The 22,137-nt window shown below is 49.9% G+C and overlaps 7 protein-coding genes across 7 annotated transcripts; 3 read left to right on the top strand and 4 right to left on the bottom strand.

Moving 5' to 3' along the window:
• Positions 1 to 106: 106 nt before the first annotated feature.
• On the top strand, positions 107 to 1,085 carry FPOAC1_012455 (uncharacterized protein; the record flags this gene model as incomplete). The annotated part of the gene is made up of 2 exons (XM_044856811.1): positions 107 to 372; positions 428 to 1,085. 2 exons carry the CDS (start codon positions 107 to 109, stop codon positions 1,083 to 1,085), a joined length of 924 nt encoding a protein of 307 aa, XP_044704124.1.
• A 497-nt stretch (positions 1,086 to 1,582) lies between these two features.
• Positions 1,583 to 4,010, bottom strand: FPOAC1_012456 (uncharacterized protein; the record flags this gene model as incomplete). Its single annotated transcript, XM_044856812.1, has 4 exons — positions 1,583 to 2,218; positions 2,263 to 3,458; positions 3,509 to 3,659; positions 4,002 to 4,010. 4 exons carry the CDS (start codon positions 4,008 to 4,010, stop codon positions 1,583 to 1,585), a joined length of 1,992 nt encoding a protein of 663 aa, XP_044704125.1.
• A 3,332-nt stretch (positions 4,011 to 7,342) lies between these two features.
• Positions 7,343 to 9,910, top strand: FPOAC1_012457 (uncharacterized protein; the record flags this gene model as incomplete). Its single annotated transcript, XM_044856813.1, has 2 exons — positions 7,343 to 9,643; positions 9,698 to 9,910. The coding sequence occupies 2 exons, from the start codon at positions 7,343 to 7,345 to the stop codon at positions 9,908 to 9,910; spliced, it is 2,514 nt and encodes an 837-aa protein (XP_044704126.1).
• Positions 9,911 to 10,860: 950 nt separating this feature from the next.
• On the bottom strand, positions 10,861 to 12,869 carry FPOAC1_012458 (uncharacterized protein; the record flags this gene model as incomplete). Its single annotated transcript, XM_044856814.1, has 3 exons — positions 10,861 to 10,903; positions 10,999 to 12,746; positions 12,801 to 12,869. 3 exons carry the CDS (start codon positions 12,867 to 12,869, stop codon positions 10,861 to 10,863), a joined length of 1,860 nt encoding a protein of 619 aa, XP_044704127.1.
• Positions 12,870 to 14,067: 1,198 nt separating this feature from the next.
• Positions 14,068 to 14,376, bottom strand: FPOAC1_012459 (uncharacterized protein; the record flags this gene model as incomplete). The annotated part of the gene is made up of 1 exon (XM_044856815.1): positions 14,068 to 14,376. The coding sequence occupies one exon, from the start codon at positions 14,374 to 14,376 to the stop codon at positions 14,068 to 14,070; it is 309 nt and encodes a 102-aa protein (XP_044704128.1).
• A 639-nt stretch (positions 14,377 to 15,015) lies between these two features.
• On the bottom strand, positions 15,016 to 15,936 carry NUO31 (NADH-ubiquinone oxidoreductase 30.4 kDa subunit, mitochondrial; the record flags this gene model as incomplete). The annotated part of the gene is made up of 2 exons (XM_044856816.1): positions 15,016 to 15,524; positions 15,573 to 15,936. 2 exons carry the CDS (start codon positions 15,934 to 15,936, stop codon positions 15,016 to 15,018), a joined length of 873 nt encoding a protein of 290 aa, XP_044704129.1.
• A 433-nt stretch (positions 15,937 to 16,369) lies between these two features.
• FPOAC1_012461 (uncharacterized protein) lies at positions 16,370 to 21,988 on the top strand (the record flags this gene model as incomplete). The annotated part of the gene is made up of 6 exons (XM_044856817.1): positions 16,370 to 16,413; positions 16,506 to 16,572; positions 16,735 to 16,757; positions 16,808 to 18,588; positions 18,769 to 18,882; positions 19,560 to 21,988. 6 exons carry the CDS (start codon positions 16,370 to 16,372, stop codon positions 21,986 to 21,988), a joined length of 4,458 nt encoding a protein of 1,485 aa, XP_044704130.1.
• Between the last annotated feature and the right edge of the window lie 149 nt (positions 21,989 to 22,137).

A 22,137-nucleotide genomic window follows, 5' to 3' on the forward strand; every position in this document is an offset into this window, starting at 1 on the left:
CATCAACTGCCCCACCGGCAAATTTCCATCTCTCAGCCTCGTATGATTTCGAACTGACTTCAAACCAGAGCTTCCCAGCACCTCCGAGGCCCCAAGTACAATCACAATGGCCTCTCGCACAGCTCTCCGGGGCTTTTCCTGTTCATTGAACCCTTCGAGATTTTCTCAGACCTTTGTTCGACCTTTTTCCTCCGCAAACGTTGTCCGCAAGAACTACCAAACCCCTACATCTGATCGCCCTACCCACTTTGGCTATGAGACCGTTACCGAAGCCGAGAAACAACAGCGTGTTGCTGGTGTCTTTACCAGTGTTGCTGAGACTTATGATAAGATGAATGATTTCATGTCTTTGGGAATTCACCGTCTATGGAAGTACGTCAAGCGTCCAGTACCCTGTTACTAGCGTAATTCTAACAATTGATTCCAGAGACTATTTTATCTCTTCTCTGAACCCTGGCTCTACGAACCCCCCTGGACAGTCACAACGCATTCTTGATGTTGCTGGTGGAACTGGTGATATTGCCTTCCGCCACCTTCAGCACGCCCACGAGTTCAATTGCAATCCCAATGTCTCCGTTATCATCTCCGACATCAACCCGGACATGCTGGCAGTTGGTCGCCAGCGTTCGCTTGCCCTTCCCGCATCCCACCAGGCTGCTCTCTCTTTCCTAGAAGCCAACGCCGAAGTCCTCCCTTCTCAAATCGAGGATAACTCTCTCGACCTCTACACTGTTGCCTTCGGTATCCGCAACTTTTCCAATATCCCTGCTGCGCTGAAGGAAGCTCACAGAGTTCTTAAGCCTGGTGGTGTGTTTGCTTGTCTTGAGTTCTCAAAGGTCGACAAGCACCCTATCTTCAATACTATCTACAAGCAGTGGTCTTTCAAGGGTATTCCTCTGATCGGCCAGCTAGTGGCAGGTGATAGAGACAGTTACCAATATCTGGTGGAGAGTATCGAGAGATTCCCCAGCCAAACCCAGTTCAGGGACATGATCAAGGACGCCGGCTTTGTTGTTGCTGGTGAGGGTTATGAGGATCTTACTGGTGGCATTGCCGCTATTCACAAGGGCATGAAGCCTATCTAAGATGGCTCATGCACGCAATGTAATTTAGTCTGTAAAATAGTCCATCGCAGTCACGATATATCACGAGTAGTCAACCAGGGAGTCTGACAGTGTATAAATAGGAAGTTAATTCATTCCAAATCGCCCTCGACCCTATCCCCCAAACCCGCCTCCCATGATCATCAGCACATCCACGTCCATGACGTGCGTTCAGGGCCCAGAACGATATTTTTAAATTCTCTTCGCAGCTAAACTCCATACATGTCAAAACTAAAGCCACGCCCTCGTTGTGAGGAGAAAGTGGTTTCGAAATCTCATTAGGTACACGATACATAAAAACGAGGTCGTTGGGACGTCCCTCGATTTTCCTGTCTCTTGCGCCATTTGCCAATTCAGACAAAGGCGAGACAAATAGGTGATGCCAGAAAAAAAGGTGGCAAGGTTAAATAACAAGGCCACGGTCATAAGTCATGGCCTTACAAAAAGTCTGTAACAACTTTCCGGTCTTGAGTATGATATTATTCGGCGGGTGTTGAGGGAGCAGCAGCAGGAGATGATGTGTCTCCCTTGAGACCACCACGTCCACGTCCACCACGACCGCGATCTCCACCCCGACCACCGCGGCCACCTCGGCCACCGCGTCGGTTGGATTCAGAATCGCTGGCGCCTCCCGCACTACGGTATCCGCTGGTGTTGGTGGCTCCGCCGCGTCCACTGGCACCCCAGTTACCAGCACCGCCTCGGGTGGCGTATGTCTTGTTTTCGCGATGTTGGAAGACCTTAACCAGAGGCTTAGATCGGTCCTCTTGAGTCCGAGTCTTAACATCATCGGGAAGTCTGTCCAGGGCGGTATCACGGTCCTCAATTGTCTTAAACTGAACAACCTTGTTGGAGTTACCCCACTTGTCGACCTTCAAGATTTTGTGCTTGTCCTCGTCGCTGAAAAGATCTCGGCATTGCTCTTCGGTGCTGACATTCATAATGAAGAGTCCAATGATATCAGAGGCGGGCGTCTTGGGGGCGGGAGAGGAGACACGTTCGGGAGCATGGGCTGAGCCATTAGCGCCAGCGGAAGATGCGGTCTTCTCTGAGTCCTTGTTGTTGGCGGACGGAGCGGGACTGCTTGAGGTTGGGGCAGGTTGAGGGGTGGCGGGCTTGGGGGGGGCCAGGAAGAGGAGTTGCGACGGCAGGCTTAGACTGAACTGCTGAAGGCTGTCGGCTGGTGGGAGGGGGGAGCGCTGGACTGGGTTGAGGGAGGGGCGGGCGAGGGGATGCCAGTTGGGCCAGCTGTAGTGGGAGGAACGCCGGGTTGCTGCTTGGCGCCTCGGTGGGAAAAGTTGAATCCTTGGGCCCTCATCTCCGTACCGATACGACCGTCCTGGATCTCGAGGACCAGGTAACCGAAAGCAGCATCAGCAAGGTTAAAGTTCCACATGTTCTTGAAAGCACTCTCGTCGACTTGTCCAAGAGAAGCCTGACCAGCAACAGGGCCACCGAAGGGGTTGCCACCAGCGGCTGTAGTAGGCATCTTCTCGACGATTTGAAGGGCGTTCTTCAGGAGATTCTGCTGAGCTTCATTCTGTTGAATAGCAGGTTCCACTTCACCCTTGACAGTTTCCCACACGTCGTTGAAAGAAGCCTTGGAGGCGGCGAGCTTGCCTCGGTAATGGTCGAGAGTAGGGTTGACACTGAACTCGTTGTAAGAGCTACCATATCGGAAGTGAAGTCCGGCAGAAATAGAAAAGTCGGCCTTGAGGGTTACTGAAAGCTGGTTCAGGATACCCTCACGAGCTGGGGACGCATGCGTGACAAAAATGCGGGTTTCGGTAGGGTCGTAAACACGGTGAGCGGTGTCGACAAGTTCGCCCATTTGCAAGAGAGTCGTCCACATAGTTCCCTGGCCACCAGCAATAGTAGTGCGGCCTTCGCCATTATCGAACAGCTTGTGCATGACAACAGCACCACCAAGACCAAGTAGTCGTAGTTTGACACCGCCAACCTCCAGTAGCATTGATCGAGCCTCGTCAATAATGTGCAGGTTAGGTACCTTATACTCGCCTGTTCGGAACTTTTCCAATACTCGGACATCTTCACAGGCACCCCAGACAGTGTAGACAGGAACATCAAGCTTGACCTCGCCGCTGATGAGGAGAGGCAACTCGGAGAGCGGGAGCTCATTAGGGGGAAACCGAGTCTTGACTGGGCCAGGGCCACCTTGTTGGATGGCCTTCTTGACAGGCTCAGAGATCAAGGGAGAGTACTGAGCAACATGCTTAAGCGTCTTCTCGGCGATTCGCTCCAAGGAAGTGTCGTCGTAAAAACCGAAATCACCAGTGTGGATGATGTGGTCAGCTCGAGCCTGTTTCGCAAGATCGTTGAGTGATCTCAAGTTTCCTATAACGATGTTTAGCGCTTGTCCGTTCGAGCACTTCATAGCTACTGACCTCGGACATCGGCAATGCAGAGAACCCTTAGGGGACCAGTCTGGAGAACGCGGCCCTGGTTTGGCAAGAGTGGTGCGGCACCGGTAGGAGGTAGACCGCCGGTCGCACCGTTCTGGAGGTAGCCTGAGCCCGTGTTATTGTACGGTCGCTGCTATTTGACTCTGGTTAGCTTGTTTTTTTCATCAATCCTATCGTGCAGTCGATATGACGGCATTCGCTCAGAGGTTCATGGTGACGTGGAATTGCTGATTTCGAAGTTGAGGCCAACCAACGGGGGCGCAACGGCGGAACAACACGCGAGCGGGGAGAACGCATGTGAAATAGCAAAGCCATATGGATGATGCGAGGAAGGTAAAACCGATCTCAAACTGTCAAGCAAAGTGTTGCAAATAGCGCCAAGTTGGAGGTTGCTTGGAAAGGCCCGTGAGTAGTGCGAGGTGGACGGGCAAATCACAGATAATAGAAGGGGCCATGTCATGGAGGTAGCACTCACAGCAGCCATTCTATCAATCAACTGATTCTATGCGCTCGGAATCGGTCGGGGAATTCGCGTAGTCGGGTGATGGCGCGGGTAAAGAGGATAAGGGCTCTGTTGGTGGGAATAGAGCTGGAGGAGAGTATATGAATGGGTATCAAAAGAGGTGATGATGAGGAATTGAAGACAGGGAGGCAATCACGGGGAGTGGATTTTCGCAGCTCTAGGTCTAGGTAGCAAGGCTGCCCAGTGCTGGTTAGAGGTAGAGATAATTTCTAGGTGGCCCCAAGAATCGGGAGACAACGCCATTCTTCTTTGGGCTTAGCTTCGTCAGCTCCAGCCTGTGACGAAGACTTGTCCACCTCACTGAGTTAGACCAGGGGAGCTCTATCTCAGGCGCACTAGATCGGTTAATGCTCGGTGCTTACACCGTTTGGACGGTTCACCTCCGTTAAGATACCGTTTTGACATTCATCTACCCTGAACAATGAATTCTGTGGACATGGGCGAGATAAATACCCGATATAGCAAAATTTGCTCGATGAATTACTCTGTCAACTCGGATTAAGCTTTGCTAGAGTTTACATGATAGTTGATGTATTGCTCCGGTTATGTCGATCAGCATTGTTTGACTTGTCTTACAGTTTTTATTCAAACTTCGTGTTACAGCGCCTTTTGTTCTTGGTTAGCCAACTTCCAACACCGTTTATCCTGCAGATCACTTTTGCGCAATTGAGCCCAAAGCTCATGCATACATGAACCATTGTTACACAGTTTGTTCCTCAAATATGACTGATGAGTCTCATGATTACCTTGGATGCCTGCTCAGCAGATCCACCAATTCATTTTTAACCTTCTATTCACAACTGTTACTCTGAAGTTGGAGCCTTGTTTAATGAATTGAAATGTCAACAAGCAGGTACCAGACTGTAAAAGCGTTAATGTGCAGCTGTCTGGTTACCCTATCCAGCTATGTGATATCCCCGCATGAGATATGAGTGATGTAGCGCTTAAGCAGCGGGGTAGATCGGGCTTTTAGACGTTGAAGTTTGAATCCTTACTTTTTCTGGGTCTATCATGGATGATCATCACTCTCTAAATTGAGGTGATAGCTCAAGGCATGCCCTGCAGCAGAAATCACAAGATCGTATGCATTTAAGTTGTCTTTCAAATACGAGTATCACATACTCTACAAAATGTGCCCTTGATTGAAATGGCAAGGTGCATGGGGCTGATCTTGGCTCTTGAGTATCTTGTGCTGATCTGAGACAAGGATAGGCACCCACATGCCATCCATCATGCAGTCATGAGCATTAGATCTATGATAATTACGGACGACAGATCCGTGTACATGATGCGTCGCATGAACAAAGATATTGCCCAAAACTGTGGACGTATAAAATCAAGATATGAAAACATATTGAAGAAAAACGGCCCTCGCTTGTAAAAGCGATATCAAGCACGGTTGCAAGCGTTTCCAAAAGCCGTTGGATAATCTTAGTAGTTTAAGCAAGACCTTCCCAGTAATCTACGAGAACCGTCTCCACCATGAATCAGGGACGAATATACCATCTCATCTTACACAGCTCAATTATGCATTGCCTCAATAAGGCTTTGACTTGTCAAAAGAGTGTTTGTTAAGCCATCAAGCTCAATGGGCGGGTGATGAGCTGTGCGATTTGTTTCACTCATGTGTAATTATAGCTCAAAACAGAAAACATATTACGTGAACTCCGACAAGAAACCAACACTCAGCTATGTCATCTGGTATGTTGGCTGTTATTTTTATTGCCTGGAGCGGGCAGCCATACCTTGAGGAAAGACATTCATCATGAGTTGGTATCAAGACCACATTATTCGGTCCTGTTACCATGGCCACCCCTCAATGATATTAGCCGCAATGCGATATTAACAGCACTGGAGCTATCCGTACCCATGGGAGATTCACAGTTGGGCTACGGTGTACACCAAATGCTTGACAATCTTGATCTTCGGGTTCTAGAAACCCTTAATACAGCCAAGAAAATAATCTAACCATTTGCTTATCGTTCTCGACCTGGTAAAACGACGAGGAACACTGCCAGGGCCCTTTACCCATGGTTGTGATTCGAGGAATTCTAGGGATATGAACCAGCCCAGCACAGACACCCGGCGAGTTAGAAAACCCAAAGCAAGGCTTCATGGCAGCATCCATAACGACTAGGTTGCTTACCTAGGTACCTACCTGACACATGATCGTATCATGCAGGCCTATGGACACCATATGGATGGATATATACGATTAAGTAGCAATCAGCACTTATAATTAGGTAGACATGATTTCTGAAGCGCTTCCCGTCCATCACCCAAATGCCGGTATTAGCCAATTGTCGGGCAACAACTCTAGAGCCCAATATTGTCACGTTCCATTCCATCATCTGGGCGGCACTGAACCACCCCGACGGGCGCCAACTCTAGTGCTGGATAGCGCTGTTATATAAGGGGATAGCGCCTGGAGACCCGCTGTAAGCGACCCGCCACGTGACCTCGACACGTCTCATGCCCCGGTCCAAGTACCGTCCCTTTGATTGCAGAGGTAGAGGTACCCTTACCAGGACTATACTTGTATCTTGCCTTGGACTTTTGAACGAATCTCGACTTTCTGTCTCCCTTGATCGACTCTTTGTTTATTCCAAAAGAACAGCTGTAGCCGCTTAACTGTTCTTTTACGATAACGTCGACCGAACCTAACGATTCAACGCTATCATCCCCACTACTAACTAAGGAACCTTGACGGAAGGCGGGCATACAGATCAGCGGCTCGTCCTGACGTTCTCCCCATGCGACAACAGACTTGAAGACAACGCCGTCCCAAGAGGTGACCGAACCTCTCGCATTCAAGCCCATCGACGTTTCACTCAGCTGCGCCGCTTATATCGTGGTGCACCGAGGCCCATGGTAACATAGAACCCAACGTCCAATATCGTTTTGAAAGCCAAGCCAGGAAACTACACAGGCAATCGAGGGCGTGCAAGCCTCGTTGAGGCCCACCCAACCGTCGATGATGGTATGTTTCATTATTCACGTTGAACAAACGTTTGTTTTCTTTCCACGACAACCGTAATTGCTGGTATTTGGTGAACGTTTTGGTGTTTTATTTCGTTGCGAGTTGTCAAGTCATCGTCATCACCCATGCTGATCTTAGTTTGTTGTCGGTATAGACATCATCTCGACCCCGCGGCGATGCTGGCGGCAGTTTTGCTAGCAGACGCGGACATTCTAGCCAGCTTTCCATTTCTGATCCAAGTCACCATGTAACAGAAGCTATCGGTACATTGTACGGCGATGAGGACGATTCGGGATCCGAGGGTGGCCGACCCATGAGTCTCAATCGACCGCTGAGCTTCATCGGAGGCCCAACACCATACCAAGAATCACTTCCCCGACCGCCTCCCGATGGCCGATTTCTGACTGTTGATACTCGAAGAGCACTCAAGAGGACCGATTCCGAAGGCTCCGCTACCGAAACATCCCCTGTTAATGGCGACCCGAACAAAAGACCTCATCAGCTCTCTCCAAACCAGCGAAGCAACTCGTTCGAACAAGGACCTAAATCGCCATTGTCTCCTACGCTTTCACTTCGCGATGTTCAAGCCGACTCTCAATTCTCTCTTACCAACATTGACAATCCCAGTGATATTGCTCTGGAATTGAGTAATTTGCAAGCGCTCAGGCGGCTATCGATGGATGTTGGAAATAACAAGGATCCGGATATGCCACCCATGTCTTTAATGGCTATGCCGACAATAGCACCCAGCGGCGACGACGATGAAAATGATCCCTCAAGACTCCTCTGGGTACCTGCAAGAGTCCATCCAGAACTCGCCCCTGGCGAGTTCAAGTCGTTCCTTGAGAATCGAGTTCAATCCATAAAACGAAGGTCCGGCGACTCATTTCTATCTGCTGATACCGATATGAGCGAAGGCGACTCGGGGATAGGGGGACTCAGACGGAAAAAGTCCATGCTATCTCGTCAAATAGATAGTTCCAGTGATCGGGGCTCTGTCGATTACGTTGATGGCGCTGACCGATTGGACCGCAAACGCTCACGCGGCCACAGCCATGAACTCAGCCTGGAAGAACTCGTCAAGGATCCTACAAAGGCGGTTCAGAAGTTTGCCCAAGAATCTCAAATAGCACCAACCGGACCTGAGGGTAGTATAGATGACCTACCAATTCTACCGGCTGCCCCTGGGATGGGTCTTCGCAGATCAACTCGAACAACGTATCGCAAGGGTGGCAGTATACGCACTGGACCCCTTGCCCGTCGATCCGGACACCGTCAGCAACCTAGTGGGGACCTGACGTCTGCTCTGGAAGCTCCGCCGGGTCATGGTCTTTCACGGGTTCAGTCAGAGCCTGTAGCAGACAACTACTCACGGCAGAATCAAGCAGTGAAGAGACCGCAGAACTTGTCCCAGGAGTCGTTGGAGGATTTTGAACACTACGATGGAGCCTCCCATGGAACTAATGGGGGCTATACAGACACATTTCAAGAGCAGCTACCTGTTCGATCATCACCAAGTCTTTCAACAGTTGATACTTCATCTTACAAGGACAGCCAAGACCAGAGCCAGCAGAAATTCCCTAAGCGATCATCGTCGCAGAACGCAAAAAACCCTCCGGTCTCTCAGAGGATGTCTGAACCTGAACCACCGATAGAGGAAGAACCTAGTCGTAGTAGCCGACGAAGCTTTAGTCGGCAGACTGCGCCACAGCCTGCCGCACAGCAGCAAACGTCTCGATCTTCTTATCCCCAAAGCCAGTCTTTGAATGACAATCTTGCAGCGAACCCATCACTCATCCCTGGCAGTGGCGCATCGCGAACCGACAGTCTGACTTTTATACCAACACTAACTCCAGAAGAGCGAAAACCAGACAAAAAGTCCAAGAAAGATAAGGATGATGAGGCGGGCTCGACCAAATCTGGAAGCGCTTGGAAATGGTTCAAGAGCAGTGAAGACAAGGATAAGAAGAAGGACGAAAGCAAGAGATCTAAGACCAAATCTCTTGGTGACAGGGGGCAAGACAACGCACGGCTGGATGTCATACAGACGTCGATCGATAAAAACGCACCCAAGGGCCGTGAAAGTCTTGTGCTTGACCGTGACAATGTAGAAAACAAACTACAGGAAGAGCGCAAGAAAGAAAGCCACCGCAAGAGCGACTCCAAGAGGGACAAAGACGGTAGCATCTTCTCATCTATCTTTGGAGGCAGCAAGAAGAAGGAAGAGAAAGAGCGAAACTCGAAGAAGACTCAGCACCTCAAGGTCCCCGAGGAGCCAGTGTACAAGCCCTTAGTCCCCGATGTCGATTATCACTGGTCAAGATTTCCTCTGCTCGAGGAGAGGGCGATTTATCGAATGGCGCACATTAAACTGGCCAACCCACGTCGACCACTGCACAGCCAAGTTCTGCTGAGCAACTTCATGTACAGCTACCTGGCTATCGTCCAGGCCATGCATCCTCAAATGAACGTACCGGTGTCGCCGCAGCAAAAACGACTGGAAGAAGAAGCTCGAAGGAAGCAACAGGAACAAGAATACCTGGCTCAACAAAGATCGCAGGAAGAGCAGGATGCTCAAGAAGCCATGGATCAATATGACTTCGACTATCATCGGGTAAGCACCACCTGAATCTTTATATGTCTAACATGTTACTAATTTGATGTCAAGGCTGCGGTACAATATGGCGAGTCAGGTAGTGGCGAGGTTGATTATGTTGACGATGCTCAGATTTATGAGGATGAGCACGGAAACGATAACAACCGCCAAGACTATAGCTACGATGACCCCGAGGGGTACGGCCCGGGGGCCAAAGAGTACTACCACCAGTATCAGGACAACGGTGATGATCGTCGGCATGATGGGCGGGATGACATGTGGTGACAGCCCGGATAATCACGGAAAGCTTCTTTGCTGAGTCGATCTTTATATATGTTAACTTTATACTATTATCACTATCATTAGTTGCCGAGGCAAGTGTCTATGGCAACGTGCAGCGTTTCAGTCAGCCTTAGCATATGGCGGAGTTCCGGAAGACGAGCGCGCGCGGAAGGGAGTGGGCGTAACAGGTTTGCAAAGACATACTTTCCAACCTTCTTATTTTTCTCTTTTGTGAAAGAAGAATGATGGCGAGCTTTCGGCGTGGGATATAATGTGGTGTACATGGCCCCTCCCTCTCACTCTCACTTTTCGGCCCTTCATCTGCGCTGTTTGTCTTTGCAACAAATCTTTGGTGGAGTTATTTCTGACGTTGGGAGCACTGGGATAAGCGTTTGTATTCGAAGAAAGCGGGCGACGAAACTGTGGCGTGGGAATGAGAATATCGGCTTATGCTTTGGAAGGTATTGTGGTCACATTGGTCATGATTTACTACTGATGGGATCTCGGCCTGATAGCATCGATGGAGGAGTGATATGAGGTATGAAGCTGTAGGATATGACTTCATAGAGATAGAATTGCCGGAGTATGGTATTAGGAGAGAAACAGATGATCGAATCAATAAATGTAATACGGAACGACCTTGCATTAAATCCACCGTGCTCAAAAACAGATTCCGTCGAGTTGTCTATTGCATTCTTCAATGATATTTCACTCCAGGCTGTACCAAAGATGGACCTCTATCAGCCCCTTCCTCCTCAGCCTCCCCGGCGACTTTTTGATACTGTGAATGCCCCTTTTCGTTCTGAAGTACCATCTCCAACCGATCATCACCATCAACCACTCTGATCGAGACCGATGTACTCCAAGTTTGAGAACTCGAGACGCCTGCACCGACACTGCCTAACCCATCTAGAGCTCTCGAGCGGAGCGCTAGAACTATCATCTGCCCAAAGCTACCCCAACTTGAACTGTGCCATGGATGACGAGACCACAGTACTATAGTCGTGTGAATAAATACAATTAGAACATGGAAAAGCAGAACTGAGAACGCAAAAGGAATTGTACGGCTGCTTTTCCAGTCGTAGCCGTACCCCCCAATGAAATATTCCAAGAGAATGACAGCATCACCTGTGGTCGGTTCTCGTTCATACGACGTCGGTGACTGTATACCGTAACTATCCGAATATGTAGACGATAATATGTATGCCATATGTGTTGCCAGAGAAACAGCAAGACAAGCGTTGTACTCCCTCGTACGACAAAAGCGGTAGATGATCTCGTATGGTGAGTCTTGAGTGTGCAATTCCCCATTACTTGTAACATTGAGCCAATCCTTGCTCATATTGTTGAAATCCTCAGCCCCAATACTGCTTCCAAAGTGGGCTTCGATATTCAATAAGGGGGCGTCAAGCTGGGTTTGATAGACAGATTCGCCGGGCTCCAGCCATGTATCAGCTTCGACCCATCGGGAGTATATTCGACAGAGTGACGCCTCGGCCCTGTCGTCATCAGGCCCGGCCCAGCGACTGAATAGTATTGCCGCGCTGGTGCGGTTGCCTGGTAGACCTAGGAAACGGGTATGAACAGGAGAAACATCTAGCGTTGAGTTACGCTGTTGCCCGCTAGGCTTCGGTAACGTCCCGTTACCCTCTATCGCATTCTTGAGGAATGCTTTGAAGTCATCGTTATCTTCAGCGTTCAGGATCAATTTGTTGTTGGTAATGTTGGAGTTGAACATAAATGTTGCCGTGTCCATTGTCGTTTCGTTCACTGAGCACTCGACAGCAACGATTGGCTGCTTCCATCGACTTGTTGGGACTCGTCGAAACTCCTTCAACTTCTCTTCTGCTGTCAAGTTTACCCTTGTATCCCATCCTGATCCAAAACGGTCACCTAGGACTTTCTGCCAAGTTTTTGTGAGCACATTTTTAGGTTTGTCCTCCCAATTACCCTTTCTCGATTGCAGAGCCGCCATTGGAGTCGTTGCAACCGCCAGTGATTGTTCCTCGCCTTCTGGGCCATAAACTTCTAGTAGAGCATTCGAAATAGTTCGTTCGCCTTGGACGAACGAGACATTGGTGATTTGCTGTGTGTGGTTCATTCGCGCATCCTCCAATAGACTCTTAAGTCCATATAGAGCATCATCCATAGAATTGGTCCAATCGTACATACCTGAAGGTCTGGGGTTTGTCTCCCATAAAGGCCCAATTAGGAAGTGAATGCGTCCTTCTGCTTCCTTGGGCGCGCGAATGTGCCACAACTTGCTTCTTGGAATTATTGCGATGGCAGAAAGAGGTGCGGCTGCAGCCGAGATTATGATACATATGATGATAAGGATACCTGTAAGCTGTATGCATATGCTGATGCGCTGGGCCTTTGCACGAGGTCGTAACAACGGTGTCCATAATTCCGAACTGAAAAAGTAGGAAATAGGAGATCCTATAATGAACGATGATGAAAGGAAGCCGAGCGGAACACCATTTCTGTCTTGTAACAGGGTATATCGCACCCGATGCATTAAGATATCGGCTAAAGATAAGATTATAAGTGTTTCATGTCCCTTTGCTACAAACTGCAGGTAGCCCAGTTGCTCATCACTGAGATCCCCCCAGCGAAGGTTGACGCTATACAATGCAACAAGCGTCAAAGTGATCGCGACCGAAGGCAGATGGAAGAGGGCTAAGTGTGCTAGAACTAATAGCGTTCCAGGCTTGCAGACTTTCTTGGGGGGCTCTGAAGCACGAAGTGTCTTGGAAGGGGGACTTTTCGAATCTTGTGTCGAAGGACGGCTCAGGTTTTGTGTCGAAGAACCAAAGTCTTGACTGATGTTATCGGCTTCCTGGACAAGATCGTCAGTATAGTTACTGGCAAGTGTAATTCGTGCATTGCACACCTCTGGTCCTGGGATTCTATCTAGAGGGATAGATACCTGACCAGACATCTCCGAGTTATTGTGGGACATATTGACGCAGTGTAACTGGCGAAGAACAGAAGATCAGAGAGACATGAGATGGCAAAAAGCAGAATTTATGAGTCTAAACAAATAATAAAGAGGCATTGTTGAACATATACAGAGCAAGGTACTGATACTGAAATGTGCGGAGACCTCATAACCACCCAATTCAATCCTGAAAGCCTGACTGCATATTATATCATCGATTTGACATCATAGTACCTGAGCATGTCCAACCTATAGATGGTCGAATTCTCTTTATTGTCGCCAGAAATCAGATGCATCAAGATCGAAAGAGGCAATTTGCAGCGCTGCATGTTCTGGTTGCCACGTTTGGGGGTTCTTGGGTTGCATGGCAGCATGATTGCCAAGTTTCGGGATTAATGGTGGGGGATTTTCATGATTGGTTACCTCTTGAAATCGGAGGCGGTTTTGATAGGTAGGATAGATTGTACTCAGCTCTGGTAATTCTGCAGGCATAAAAGATCCAGCTCAGAACTCCATTGTACCTGACTAGGTACCATATTGACCTGAGTAATAGGATCATGCATGACACGAGAATCCATCACACCAGACAGAAAGGAGCTAACCCAGGAACCGCTCGGTAAAAAGCAAGTAAACGACGCCGAGGCAGATTAGACAGGATGGAATTTTCCCTGTTTCCATGTTAGCATGTTACTCAATACACCAACACTGATGTGATAACGTCGGGGCTGGAACCATAGCCCCGGAATATTAACCTGTAGTCGTCACCATCAACGTTTTTTTAACTTTTGGCTTAACTTGTCAACTGTCAAAATGAAAACTTCAGTAAAAAACCGTTGATCAATTGCCTCAAATGTGCCGTGATGAGTCTTGTAAGGAATGTGCATTTGGTTTAAAGTTGAGGCTTACACCGGCCGGTCCGGTCTAACGAACGGGGCCTCTCCGTGGCGTACTAAATGGCCACCAATTGATAAGATAATATGTACATAGAAACACACAGACCTCATTACTCGCGCGTGGAAGCAAGTCATTTCCCGTTGTAAATCCTCCTATTAGTCGTACATGAGATCAACCCCTTTCTGTCTCTCTTTGTTGTCAAGTCGTATAAAGTTTCCAAGGTAATAAATGTTCGTATCGAATAGCCATAGCGGCTGGAGCGGATATGCCAAAAGGCAAATCAAAGTAAAGCAAAGAAAACGTAAACTTGCACTAGATCTTTTAACTAGTGAGTGCTGTTGTGTCGATCCTGACTTCCTCGGCGTAGTTTGAGTCCACTGAATATTACGCGGCTCATTGAATGTCTTCGCCCCTCCTGAGGCGAAGAAGTGATTTGTGTGACGAGCTCATCGACGCGATCCATGGCATCAATGAAAATATGGAAATCAGCGTCATCTTCGTAGCAAAGGTTTTCGTCTCGAAGTGACATGTACTCAATCTCGTGGGTGCTTAGAGTACTTTGATTTGATACTGTTGAAGATGTTCTTCTTGCCTTGAAAGGGCTGTTGTCTTGATTGCTGATAAGGCTAGACATGGTTGATGAGGTGATAAATTGGTGAGAGACTTCGTTTTTGAATTGTGGTACAATTGGAATTACCAGCTGTATAAAACAATAAATACTTCTACGAAAGAAGTATAGAGTATTGATTGATAGTGGGAACAGAGGAGATGAAATTGGAAAAGGAGGAGGACCCAGGTTTATATATATGAGCTGTACTAGTTCCATAGACCCATTGTATGTGGAGGGGTATCCCCGAATCTATTGAAAGCCGGCGCCGCCAACAAAATGATGAGAGCTGACATGTTGTACTTCCATAAGACGTAATGTAGGTCATTGCAAATCAGTCGTTGATCGTCATATTCGCTTCCAAACGTAGTACCAATCATTTTTTTTTCGCCCACACAGGTACGTGACAGGTCCCCGGACTGCCGGACCATACATGTAACGCCATCAAAAGTTACATTCCTCGGCATTGTCAGCCAGCACGGCGTACAACATCCGTCACCACACCTTTGCGGTTTATGTGCGTGCTAAGTTAGCGTTGCGTATCCGAGTTGGGCACTATGTACAGGTATAGATGACGACAGCACCACGGGCGGATGGTCGGATGCTAAAACGAAGTAATATTTCTAACAAATGACATCTTTCTTGTACAACTTGGAGTGAACTCTTTTATTTCTTCTCCTCCTCCTTCTTCTCCTCAGGCTTGGGTGTTGGCAGTTTGAATGACTCAGGTGTGCGGTCTTGTCCAGCTCCAACAGGCTCCCAGGCGCTGGAACCACCCTCAAAGTTACGGAAAGCCTGGGTGAGCTCCAGAGGCTCAGTGACAATACGCTTCTTCTCCTCGTCGTATCTAATCTCAGTGTAACCCGTCAAGGGGAAATCCTTGCGTAGAGGGTGACCCTCAAAACCGTAATCAGTCATGATTCGTCGGAGATCGGGGTGACCAGCAAAGAAGACACCGTAAAGGTCGTACACCTCTCGCTCGTACCAGTTGGCACCGTCAAACAGTCCAGTGATACTGGGAACAGGAGAAGCCTCGTCGGCGTAGGTCTTGACACGGATTCGGGAGTTGTGGCGGACCGAGAGAAGGTTGTAGACAATTTCGAAACGGTGCTCGCGCGTGGGGTAATCGGCAGCAGTAACTGTGCTGACCTGGGTGAACTCGGCAGCAGTGTTGTCTATCATGATTTAGTAAACTTTCGAAAGCCAATTGACGTCGTACTAACACTTCAAGAAGCTGAAGACAGGGTAGACACCCGAGGGAGAGATGTAGATGGTGAGTTCATCCTTCCAGACGGAGAACTGCTGGACGTATTTGGGAAGGCAGCCCATCAACCAGGCACCGTAGCGGTGCATGTTGTCAGACTTGCTCTGGTACTTGTCGGCAGGGTTGACGATAGGAGCCTTGAGAGTGCCGATGTGGTCGCGAGGGGCCTTTCGCAGGTTGGGGCTTTCCTTGGGCATTGCGACATATTGACGAGCCGTGTTGGACAAGCATCGGATTGCTTGATCGTTGCGGACCTGGACGGAGGACTTCGCGGGTCGGAGAGCTGAGGCCAAAGCCCTGCTTCGAGAAATGCTGGTCGCCATGGCCGGTTGTGTGACGATTCGAGGCCAATTGACGATGGAGGAGGTCGTCAAGACGAAATACCTTATGGTGTTTGTAATGATGCTGCGAGCATTGGCTCGAGAATCTTAGCGGCAGAACAGTGAAGGGGAATTACCGTTGTTCAACCGAAGATAATCAAGTACCTTTCTGTTCACCCCACTCAAGACTGACAAGAGGTACTCACCTATTAGATGCCAGTTTGGCTCAGCTTCGATGACGGTGGTTCTGCACGTGACTTGAGCCACGCACTAGCCTATTGCAGGCTTAGCTTGATTTCCCATCTTTCACTTTCCCGCAGCCTTGGATGCATACCAAACATCGTTCCTCTCCTTGTACTCACATTGCCATTTCCGCCTATCGTATTTTGAACGTGCCATTTACTACCACCTTTGAAATTAATCACACGCTATCATCATGGCACCCCAAGATTCATTCATAGAAGATGAGGAGGATACCTGGTACGCCTCACCGCCCACCCGCCCGGGGTCTGCTGCCCGCAGCGCACTGCTCCTTGGGTAATAATAGGTACTCGAAGCTGACATCTTGACAGCCCTCTTTGCATCGAGGAGTTTGATCTCTCCGATCGAAACTTCCGACCATGTCCTTGTGGCTACCAGGTACGACCATCATGCCACCTCGTCAGCTGCAGCTGACTTTCCGGCCACGTTTAACTAACTCTGGAGCTACAGGTCTGCCAGTTTTGTTTTAATAACATAAAAAATAATATGAATGGCCTATGCCCTGCTTGCAGACGACCTTATGACGAAAAGACGATACAGTGGAAAGTTGTCACACAAGAAGAGTATGATGGACACCCTCTTGTCACGCCGCCGTGCTAACAAACGCCCCCAGAGTTGCCGAGTTCCGTGCCAACATTCAGAAGAACCAAAAGAAGCGGGCTACTGACCAACGCCAAAAAGAACTTCAGAAACGAGAGGCAGAGAAGGAGAACCGCAAGAACCTCATCGGCGTACGAGTCGTCCAAAAGAATTTGGTCTATATCACAGGCCTTGCTCCGACCGTCCGGGAAGACGAACTGCTAAAGACATTGCGAAAGCCTGAGTTCTTTGGTCAATATGGCAACATCCAGAAGATTTCGATTAGTAACAGAAAGAGCTCGGATGGCCAGCACCAGTCACTGGGCATCTACGTCACCTTTGAATACCCCGAAGAAGCGACACGTTGCATCCAAGCCGTGCATGGGTCACATAATGGCGATCGAGTTCTCAAAGCACAACACGGCACGACGAAATACTGTTCCGCCTGGCTCAAAAATGAAAAGTGCAGCAACCCTGGGTGTATGTTCTTACACGAACAGGGTGATGAGGAGGACAGCTACAGTCGGCAAGACCTTTCATCGATGAACAGTATCGCTTCCCAACGACCCCTCCCTGCAGGTGGATCACGGTCTGCTTCCCGGCAACAAGCTCCTCATCCCACCCCGCCACCTGTCGTATCTCATCCTATGACACGCTCCATCAGCAAGGAGGGATCTGAGAACGGTGTTGACGGATCGGCATTACCTTCCTCAGCTAACTGGGCACGCAATCCACAGCGGAGCCGTAGGGGCAGTCTCGCTACTAGCGGTGCCGCGTCAAGCCCCGCTATCTCGGCAGCTCAACCTGTAACTGCTGAGCCTGTTCCGGAAGAAGCAGTTGAGGAAGAAGAAGACGAGGACGAAGAGGACGAGGAAGATGAAGAAGAAGAGCCTCAACCAGAGGAACCAGTGGCCGGGCCCTCTTCATCTCGTGCAATGGAACCCGAATCTCCTGCACCAGCCAGGAGCCTGGCCGAGAGTGGGAAGAGAGATTTGAGAGACATTCTCAAGATACTGGGTAGCACTCCCTGGCCTCCTTTGTCTACCGATGTAGCAGACCAGTATCCGCCCTTGTTCGATCCCCGTGGTGGTGAAAAGCGCAGAGCTATGCGAGAAGAGGAAGATTCGCGATTGGGTGGTGAACAGGAAGAGATTCCCGAGGCCCGCGAGCCATCCGAAGGCGAACCCGAAACCGGTGGAAGTCTTGCTCTTGGTGGTGAACCGGAGGACCGTGACGCATCCAACGACAATAGAGGTTTTGACCGTCGAGGCAGCACCCAGCCTCCTATTCAACGACTCTCCACTGACGGTCTCTTTGGGCCTGCCCTCACCGGAGCATCGCCCTTTGGTCAGAGCTCGGGCAATCCTGGTTCGCGGTCCATGACACCCCAGCAATTGTTCCTTCGATCTCAGAGTGGCTTTGGTGATGCACCACCAGGAATTTCTAGCCAAAGTAATGCCTTCCAGAGCCAGGGCCAGGGACAAGGCCACAACCGCCAGTCGTCCCGATTCAGTTTCGCCAATGACAGCGCTAGCTCTGCAACGAACGTCAAGGTTTCGACCAACCCGCGCATCATGGCCCAACAGTCTTCCATGATGCCCAACACCTTCCAATCCCAGGGCAACAACCAGTTCTATGGTGCTTCTATGCCTGGACCTCCTCCAGGCCTCAAGTCGACCGGCACTCCTCCCAACATGTTTGGCCAGTTTGGAGGACAAGGCTTCAATGCGCCAAAGGACAACTCGAGTGAGATTCTTCAAAGTTTAATGGGCCGCAACCGGGCTGGCAATAGCCAGTCCCATGATGCGGGAAAGCGTGAGTTTATGATTTCTTCTTTTTCAAACCAGTACCCACCATCCTCCACCTCCACCCCAGCTCCTGCTCCCGGGCTCCTGCCTTCGCTGTATGGCGGTACACCTAGTGCATACCAAGATATGAGCTCCAAGCAGAAGAAGAAGGGAAAGAAGCACAGACATGCTAACACTTCCTCTTCAGGGGGGAGTGGCCTAGTAGATCTTGCAGACCCGAGTATCCTGCAGGTGCGAATGCAGCATCAGTCTCAAGGCAGCGCCGGAGTCGGACAGGGCTTGTTTGGTGGCCAGAGTCAAGGTGGGTACAATCACAACAATATGATGTATAACAACAATTACGGGAGGTGGTAGTTATGATATCTACTGGAGTTTCGGACAGGGAGGCATGATGCTTGCGATCTCCCGTCATGACGTATTTTATTCTTTATGCACAAAAGGGGGGCGTTCTTCGGAAATCAGGTCACGGCCAAAAAAGCGCCTACTATCTTCTTCAGGGGGACACGGGTTACGAGCGCATTTTTGATTCAGCACATATTGGCGAGATCAACGCAGCTCAAGGAGGTCAGCTTCGCATCAGGCGTCATTTTTCTTATTGGGAAAACGGAATGAAACACGAGAATACCACAAGTCTTTTCATTCCGGATTTTGCCAGTCCTTGAGCGACTGTGCATGGGGGTCCACGTCAGGCAAGCCATCATCGTCTTCCACAAGCCCCCTATGTATGTTAACAACGTCGAATCTATCCGCCCAGGTTTGGCGGTAATATTGGTCAGAAACAATACCCTCATTCTCTCCAAATCGCCTCTTCGCTTCTTCTCCTCGTCCCCCTGCGGAAGACGATGGTGCTCGCCGTAGCATGACCCTGTCCCCAAAATCTTGTATATAAATGGGGTGGTGGTGTTTTCGTAGTGTAGTCGTGCTTTGCTTTTGTTGCATTTACAACAAGTGACTGAGTCTATGCTAACTATCGTTCAGATGATGAGCTCCCGTCTTTGGACGAGGCTACGAACTCTGTCGATGCGTTGGTTTCGGACGACCCAATCCTCCCTCCGATCACCCTTGAAGGACGTCAATCTGTGCCCCCCGGCTTGGGGCTGCCCCCTGGGCTTACACCCATCTCGAGACCGCCATCCACCACGGGCTATACGAGGTTTAGCAATGTTTTACCAGTGTTGCCCAAGATGCCACCGCCTGGTCTGTCACAAGGTGCTTTAACTCCGGAACAATCACCCAGAAATCCAATGCCGGCAACCCCTGTCTCGGAAGCAAAGAAAATATCCAAGTCTTTGTCAACCGAGAGCGGGCTTTCGAAAGAGATCACAAGTCAACCGCAACCAAAGCAGATCAAGGGAATTAACTTGGAGGAAGAGGAATTCCCGGCTTTGGATGCATTGAAGAGTAAAAGCCGACCCGCTACGCCTACACCCAAACCCACTCCAAAGGCCAAACGCAATGCAGAGAGAATTGTGGATAGAATGATGGCCAAGGCTGGGGCCAGCAAGCAGAGCAGCACAGCAGAGGAGCCTAAGGTTCAAGATGCCAAGGTCCAAGGTGCCAAATCCCAAGAGGTCAAACAGGAGAACAAGGTCCCAGAGTCAAAGCCTACAATTGAGAAGAAGCCTGTCTCTCTCAAATCTCAGTCTGAGGAGAATTCTGCGCCCACCCAGTCTGCTAAGACATATGGCAAAACTCCTATCTATCTCAACACCCAGATCGAAACGAGTACTGTGCCCAAGCCTGGCGAGTCATCCGCAACGACTGAGAAGCCTAGTACAGGAAATGCGGCTGCTTTCCCTCCGTTACCTGCCCTTTCATCGGCTGCGACCTCGTCTCCTGTTACACGGACAGGACCAAAGACACTGCGAGTCGTTTCCACCCCTAGAACGGAGGCTCCTCCTCCTGCATCCCCTGCTTTGACTATGGCATCCGTTGCTCTATCAGGATCACGAGGGGTGTCTGCTAATTACAGACCAGATACGCCTGCTAGCAGCGAGGCAGTTAGTGACAACGCATCGGTCGTATCTGCCTCTGTAACACACTCTCGTGCGAGCTCCCCACCTCCTAGCAGGGTTGGATCAGCTGCGGTACGAACTACAACAAAGAGCCAACAACGCAAGGCACGCAAGGACGTCTTGAAGCAGGAAACCAAGATGATTGCCGAAGCGCCTAAAGTCGAGGCTGAAGTCCAGGCTCCGATCATTGGACGAAAGAAGAAACAGAAGAAGGAAAAGCCTACCAAGGCACCTCAGTCTGATCCTGCTACCTCGGCAGCCCCAGAAACTGCGAAGGCTGATGCTTCCACTGCCGAGTCTTTCCAGCCAGAGCCCACCAAGGAACCCGAACAAGAGCCAGAAGAGAAGCCCTCTAAAAGTAAAACGGCCCAAAAAAAGGCCGCAAAGTCGAAGGGTAAAGCAAAAGAGGTCGACTCCGAGTCTACTCCTCAGCCCCCATCTCCCGCCCAGGAAGCTACTCCCGAAACCCAGGAGACTACGGAGAAGCCAGGGCCGAACCCCACATCGGTTTTCGCTGAAATCAAAAACGCCCTTTGGGCTTCCAGCGTGGACAAGCTGCAGCTTTTCAAACCTATTGCTAGTGGTTCATCGCGAACCGATTACAACGCTCATAACAACGCCAACAAGGCCGAGCATTGTAAGGACTGCTCTTGCAAGTGTGGCGAAATTCAGGACGATGACCTTGCGGCGTTGCGTGCAGGCAAACCCGTCCGCAAACAATTCCACGTCGATGGTAGTCGCATGCTCATCACCCCCAATGGTGATTGCGTCCGCGGTCTACACCCAGAGGAAGAAGATGCTTTCCTTGAGCTGCAAGCTGCCATTGCCGACACAGCAGAGAACCCTGGATCCTTCATTGCCCCTAGACATCAACCTGGAACTGGAGCGTTCTCTTTGATCAAGGGCAGAGCCGTCCCTAATGGACGCCCCAACATCTTCCCCACCAGTGCCCAGCTCCAATCTCAAGACCCTATTGGAAAGCTTCAGAGGGAGGATGCACTGAGCTACATCAACCAATATGTCCTACCTCGCCTTAACCTAGGAGCTACTAACATGGGTTTCCCCAAGGGTGCATCGCCTACCAAGGATGCGGCTGCTGCAAGTCTTAACTCCCTTGCCCCCTATTTCTATGGTCCTGATGCCGCTGCTGGAGTTGGTATCTACAGCCCACCCGATGGAGCGCGAGCAATGCAGGATTTCAGCTCAGCTGGTATGTCGCCCGAAGAACGCGGGAAAAACTTTGGAATGAGCGTCGGTGGTATGCCCTTGATGAGCGTTAAGGACGCCGAAGGTGCGCTGGCCACTGCCCGACGAGAGACAGAGAAGTTGGAGAAGGGGTTGAACCAGGTCATTCGCCGCAACCGACGACTTGTTCTTGGAGGTAACAACTAAGAAAATCATGAAGGTCACGTCACGTAACAGCAGAACAAGGTATGACGATGATTTGAGCATCTGTTGCTCGTTGGGCTTGTACGATATCCACGAAAAGAGCGCGTCAGTATATTGACGAAGAAGCGACTTGCTCATATGATGAAGCGATA

Source organism: Fusarium poae, chromosome 4, assembly GCF_019609905.1.
Source record: "Fusarium poae strain DAOMC 252244 chromosome 4, whole genome shotgun sequence".
Lineage (NCBI taxonomy): Eukaryota > Fungi > Ascomycota > Sordariomycetes > Hypocreales > Nectriaceae > Fusarium > Fusarium poae.